Source organism: Caretta caretta, chromosome 1 (assembly GCF_965140235.1).
Source record: "Caretta caretta isolate rCarCar2 chromosome 1, rCarCar1.hap1, whole genome shotgun sequence".
Lineage (NCBI taxonomy): Eukaryota > Metazoa > Chordata > Testudines > Cheloniidae > Caretta > Caretta caretta.
Window position 1 is genome coordinate 218,164,255 of NC_134206.1, and position 6,696 is coordinate 218,170,950.

At 54.4% G+C, this 6,696-nt stretch overlaps 1 protein-coding gene across 1 annotated transcript in view; it reads left to right on the forward strand.

Annotated features, from left to right (window-relative positions):
• Positions 1-3,527, forward strand: part of LOC125623346 (alpha-2-macroglobulin-like) — a 60,396-nt gene extending 56,869 nt beyond the window's left edge. The window contains exons 33-36 of the mRNA XM_075120408.1: positions 382-450; positions 879-981; positions 1,887-1,928; positions 3,359-3,527. Coding sequence (XP_074976509.1) covers positions 382-450; positions 879-981; positions 1,887-1,928; positions 3,359-3,384 — 240 coding nt within the window. The 3' untranslated portion in view covers positions 3,385-3,527. The remainder of the gene's footprint in view (positions 1-381; positions 451-878; positions 982-1,886; positions 1,929-3,358) is intronic.
• Positions 3,528-6,696: the final 3,169 nt, after the last annotated feature.

A 6,696-nucleotide genomic window follows, 5' to 3' on the forward strand; every position in this document is an offset into this window, starting at 1 on the left:
GCCAGTAACCCTCTCAGAGCAGAAAGTGAGGTTGGTTTGGCATAATTTGTTCTTGACAAATCCAGGTTGGCTTTATCTTGTAGTCTTGTTACATTCTAGGTCCTTACAAGTTGACTGTTTAATAATTTCTTCTGCTATATTCCCATGTATGAATGTTAGGCTGACTGGTCTGTGAATTCCTGGGTCCTCTTTGTTCCCATTTTTAAAGCTAGATACTCTGTTTGCCTGCCTCCAATCCCCTGGGAAATCACCTGTCCCACAGGAGAACTCAAAGATAAATGCTAACGATTCTGAGTTTGCTTCAGCGTCCCATTCCTTAGGATTCTGGGGTGGTTCAAAGGGGGCTCAGTAACACCCTGCTTCTCTCTCTGCCACTGGCAGCTGGAAGGACATAACCACATCCAACGCACAGATCTGAGCACCAACCATGTGCTGCTGTATATGGAGCAGGTGAGCGCTCACATGGGGCCGGGATGGGCCAGGGAGAGTCATCCCCTGACATACCTTTCATAGAGGCACTGAGCGGGGATCTCCCAGGCACTGGCCGGGGAAAACAAACCTATGTATTCCTGCACAGCTGCTACTGCTCTCCAGCATTTCTGTGCAGCACTTCCTGCTCCCTGCAACATACAGAGTTGGGGACCTGTTCTCCCCCCAGCCTATGGGTATCAGGGAGAGCAGCTTGTACCTGGGGGGAGGGGAATCAGGGGGGCAGGGCGTCTCCCTTCTCCCTCAGGGCCTGAATCCCTGCCAGGCCCTGCAGCCAAGGAGGGCAGATGCTGGACCTGCAGGATAAGGGGTGGGGAGATAGGGAAGGAGGGGGTGAAGTGGCTCAGAGCGTCCTCCTGAATCTCGTCTGTTTCCCCCCCACACCTCAGGTGAGCAATGTGACTCAGAGTTTCTCCTTCACGGTGGAGCAGGACTTCCCCGTGCAGAGCCTGAAGCCGGCGCTGGTGAAAGTCTATGATTACTACGAGACAGGTGTGTGTGGGGGCAGGGCTGGGGGGACGTTAGCCACCATGGGCCTGTCATAGGGAGGGGAGAGGCCACAGTCACAGCCACAGGGGGACCTGCTGGGCTCAGGGTTGTGTTTGGCCTCGTTCTCTTGATGATCCAGCTCCCCACCCCTGGGCTGCCTCCTGAGGGTGGGGACAGGCCTGGGGCTGAGCTGAGAACCTCACGCCAGCGGTGCCTGCTCAGCGACTGCCCGTGCAGGTTCAAGGGCAAACCCCATTCCCTTCTCCTCCTGCTTCCAACCTGAACGGCCCTGCCGCCACCATCCCTGACACTGGTTTGCCCCACGCAGACAGCGTCCCCCTCTCATCTCTGGACACAACAGGCCCATCTCAGCAGCGTCTCCCCTCTCCCAGATGAGAATGTGGGGCACACAGGGATTATGGGCGAGGGATCATATTCCACTGGCCTCATGCTCGCACCACGAGCCCAGACCCCTCCCGCACTGTAGAGGGAAGGTGCCAACCCAGGGATCTGGGAGGGTCCTGCGTTCAGATCCTGCCCTGAGATCCCAGCTGACCTGGGGGAGGCACATTCGCTCCTCCGCTCCCAGCTAGGACATTGGGTGACAAAACCGCCGGGGTGCCGTTGGGCTCTGGTCGTGAGTCAGGCAAGGTGCAAACGGACATAGGGCACCTGGCACAGACCCTCTGGAGATGCCTGTTGCGCTGTACCTTGGGGTAACCGTTGCCTTCCTCCCATGGAGCCCAGCAAGGTTCCCCCAGTGCCCCTGGAGAGAGGGCTCCCTCCCCTCCTCCCTGAGATCTCTGGTGCAGTGCCAGCTCTCTGCCGCGGGCCTGGTGGAAGTGTGAGGAGTCCTGGTTGGGTCTCACACAGCCCTGGTCACATCTCCCTTCCCTTGTGCCTTCCAGATGAATTTGCCATCGCCGAGTACAGTGCCCCCTGCAGCAAAGGTAGCGTATGAAGAGCCATTTCCTCCCCTCGTCCTGCCCACAGCACCCCCAGATCTACTCCCCGCTGTGAGAGCTCAGCTCCAGGCAGTGCATCCCCCGTGCACTCGGAGCTGGTGGCTTTTTTCCCCTGCACAGGGGTTTGTTGCCTGCATTGATGGCGTCTTTGCTTATTCCGGGGGATAGATGCTCCATTCACCCCGCAGCCTCTGCCTCATGAGCCCTATGGAAATTGGGCCATTGCAATGGTTTGTGAGAGGCTCTTCCTGGGGCAGGGCGAGGGCTCCAGCCCAATCAGAGCCAACAAGTCCCTGCCATCTCACTGGGCAGCTTGTTTCTGTGAAGTTTTCAGAGATGGGCTGTCTGGGCTCAGATAAAATAAGAACCTGAGGCCACTCAGCCTGTCCTATAAGCTCAGATTCTTTACCCCTCTCCCCAGCAGTTGGGTCTGAGCTTCCTGCTTCGGGCTAGGATCAGAGGAGCCAAAATATCTGTGACAGGGAGGATCAGAGAGTGAATGAAAGAACCAAAGCACAGGAGAGCCAGGCAGACAGAGGAGGGGAAGGTCTCCCAGTAGCAGGACTCAGCAGAAGCCTCCTTCTCCCAGCCCTTGTTCTGCAGGACTGAGAGGCCCAGGGAAGGATCTCAGCATCCAGGGGCTACTCTGGGCTTCATGCCCCTGGTGCTGATCCACAGGCAGGTGCTCAGTCCCAATGCAGGGAGCTCCCTTCCCTCCCGTGGGCACTGATGGCTCTGGTGTAAATGGATTCACTCCATTCTGGGCCGGGTCCCATAGGAACAAAGGGTCAGGGAGAGGCCGTGCTCCCCAGATCAGCACCTCGCCGCTGTTCCCTCTAAGCTGTGCGCGTGTGCGCGCACCCACAGATCCTAAACCCCGCACACATGGCGAAACACTGCGCGCACAAAAATTTGCACAGAAGCACAACAATTTGCAGAGAAGTTTTTTGTGTACACGGCCTGTCAAAAATTTGCACAGAAGAAATTTTTTTGTTCACACAGCATGTCAAAAATTAGAGGGAACATTGCACTTCGCTCCTAAAGCAAATGTCTGAGCTGAGCCTATGCATCCTGTGGCCCCAGGTCCATCCCTGCTCTTCAGTGTCAGACATGGCAGAGATGGTTCCAGGCAGACCCTAGGCTGACACAGCCTGCGCTGGATCCTGTGCTGCAACTCCCCGGCGCTATGAGACGCTCCGTGTGGAGGCAGATGAGGCAAGGCCCTGTCCCTGGGAGGGAGAGATCAGGGCCACGGAATCTCCTGCCTGGGGCCCTGGCAGGGCTCTGCTCCCTGCGGCAGAGCAGTTGTGCCCAGCCCTGGATATGTGTTGCTGGCTCTGTGCCCAAGCCCCGGGAGAGGCCTAGCCAGTCTCTTCTCTAAACCCTTCCTGTTCCCGCTCCTTTCCCCCTCACAGTGGGAGCCGAGCAGAGCAATGTGTGAGGGATGGAGTCGTGTTCTGAGCCTCCTACGTCCCACCCACTTAGCCTCTGCTCAGGCTGAGGTGGTTGGAGGGAGCGACAGAGAGAAAACAGCCGCAACAAGAGGGAAACAAACATTACAAATAAATAAATTCACCACCCTGACCAATGGCTCCTGGCCTCTCTGTTCCCAACTCCCTTATCCCTGCTCAGCCCCAGAACTTCTCAGGCCAACATGTGTCCCATCCAGCTAGGGCTCTGCCCTGCACAGCCAGCCAGGGGGAAAGGGTCTGTGGAAAAAGATCTGATAAGCACCATTGTGTCCAGTAGCCCTCACCTTTTCCAGTTAGCGACTAGTGTGGGATTGTTCCTTACTTGTAAACATGAACTGTGGGACTATAGATACTCTCTGCCCACTACGGGATGGAAACAGAAATACTCAGCTGTGTGCCGGGGTCTGATACGGCTAACATGTAACAGGGTCTCCTTTGGATGAAGTGGTCGAGGCCTGGGGGTTTGGAACACCAGCCTGTAAGTTCCATCCCTGCTGCTCCCATGAAGTGCAGCCGGCCACAGCATGTAGCATTGTGACAAGTGGTTTGTCCTAGAATTGAATGGCATGTTCCAGGGATTTATGTAATACTAGTTGTAAGTGCCTCAGCTAATGGGACTTCCAACCCCCTTCCCTTTGGGAAACTACTCCACAGTCTGGGAGCCCCTTCACAATTAGAAAATGTTTCCTGAAATGCTCCCCTTTTCTTGGTTTTAGCACATTTACTCCTAATGTTACCTGTTCAAGTCCCCTAAAGAATTTCCCTTTGAATGCATGTAGTGAATTGTGCCTTCTAGTTATTCATTATTTAGCCAAACTGTGCATATTTAAAAGTGGCAAAGAGTCCTGTGGCACCTTATAGACTAACAGACGTATTGGAGCATAAGGTCTCATGGGTGAATACCCACTTCATCAGATGCATGTAGTGGAAATTTCCAGAGGCAGGTATAAATATGCAAGCAAGAATCAGGCTAGGGATAACGAGGTTAGTTCCATCAGGGAGGATGAGGCCCTCTTCTAGCAGTTGAGGCGTGAACACCAAGGGAGGAGAAACTGCTTTTGTCCTTGTCTAGCCATTCGCAGTCTTTGTTTAATCCTGAGCTGAGGGTATCAAATTTGCAAATGAACTGAAGCTCAGCAGTTTCTCTTTGAAGTCTGGGCCTGAAGTATTTCGCTGCAGGATGGCTACCTTTAAATCTGCTATTGTGTGTCCAGGGAGCTTGAAGTGTTCTCCTACAGGTTTTTGTATATTGCCATTCCTAATATCTGATTTGTGTCCATTTATCCTTTTACGTAGAGACTGTCCGGTTTGGCCAATGTACATTGCAGAGGGGCATTGCTGGCACATGATGGTGTATATTACATTGGTGGACGTGCAGGTGAATGAACCGGTGATGGTGTGGCTGATCTAGTTAGGTCCTGTGATCTGGTGTAGATATGTGGGCAGAGTTGGCATCGATTGTTGCATGGATTGGTTCCTGAGTTAGAGTTACTATGGTGCGGTGTGTAGTTGCTGATGAGAATATGCTTCACGTTGGCGGGTTGTCTGTATTGTTCATTCACCAGATATTAGGAATAGCAATATACAAAAACCTGTAGGAGAACACTTCAACTGCTGAGCTTCAGTTCATTTGCAAATTGATTGAACTAACCTCGTTATCCCTAGCCTGATTCTTGCTTGCATATTTATACATGCCTCTGGAAATTTCCACTACATGTATCTGATGAAGTGGGTATTCACCCACGAAAACTTATGCTCCAATACATCTGTTAGTCTGTAAGGTGCCACAGGACTCTTTGCCACTTTTACAGATCCAGACTAACACAGCTACCCCTCTGATACTATGCATATTCACTTATTTCAAAATACCTTCATAGGTCACTTTATTCAGCCCTTTCTCAGCATGTCTGTTCCAGGAGTTTTCTCTCTGAACAAAGAAATCCTTCCATCTAGTTCTCCAGCTTTTCACCTTATTTTATGTGTCTTTGTTTCTTGCTGTGGGGGGCCCATTATTCACACCCTAACGGGCCTGTCTGCACTACAGTGGCGGATTACCTATGGGTCCACGGGGCCTGTGCCTAGGGACTCTGACCAATAGTGAGGTTTCCCCGCAGGCTAGGGTTGCCACCCTCCCAAATTGGCCGGGAGTCTCCTGGAATCAGAATCGATCTCCTGGTGGCTACTGAAACCAATCTGGGAGATTTTAATAGGCTGCTAAAACTCCGGTTGGTGGCGCTGCGGGGCTAAGGCAGGCTCCCTACCTGCCCTGGCTCACCGTGTCTCCCAGAAAGCAACTGGCACATCCCACTGGCTCCTAGGCACGGGGCAGACACAGGGGCTTCACATGCTGCCCCTACCCTGCGCGCCGACTCCGAAGCTCCCATTGGCCAATGGGAGCTGCAGGGACAGTGCCTGCAGGCAGGGGCAGCACGCAGAGCTGCCTGGCTGCCCCTGAACCCAGAAGCTGGACATGCAGGTGGCTTCTGGGAGCACTCAAGGTAAGAGCCGCCCGCCCACATCCGTCACCTGCTCCCGCACCCCAATCCCCTGCCACAGACCTGAGCCCCCGCCCTCACTCAAACTCCTTCCTGGAGCCTGCATCCCCCGTCCCCTCCTGCAACCCAACCCCGTGCCCCAGGCTCAGCCCAGAGCCCCCTCCCAAACTGCACCCCGCAGCCCAGAGCCTGCACCCCCTCTCACACCCTAACTCCCTTCCCCAGCCCAGTGAAAGTGAGTGGGGGGGGAGCTAGCAATGGAGCGAGAGGAGATGGAGTGAGTGGGGGTGGGGATGTGGAGAAGAGGCGGGGCCTCTGGGAAGGGGCAGGGCAAGTGTGTTTGGGTTTGTGTGATTAGACAGTTGGCAACCCTACCTCAGGCCGGAACCCACCCCCCCCCCGCCGCTCCTCCTCTCCCACCCCTGGGGCCCTGCCCCCTGGCCAGGCTGGACAGATGCAGGAGCTGTGGTAGGGTGTGCACTGAGCATGCTACCACTGTGCAGAGCTGCCCCCCAGCCCCTCTCCTCCCCTTCCCTCCCATGCAGAGCTGCCCCCCCAGACACTCTCCTTCCCCCACTTCCGTGCAGAGCTGCCCCCCAGCCCTTCTCCTTCCCCCCATTTTACACATGGGTATAGTGAAACACCCAGAGGTTAAGTGAATTGCCTACAGTCACGCACAAAGTGAATCAAGTATCACTGCTAGTTAGAAAACTCAAGATTCCTGACTGCCAGTCTCCAACACTTACAATAGATATTGTTTTAATAAAATACCTCATGTCTCAGCTA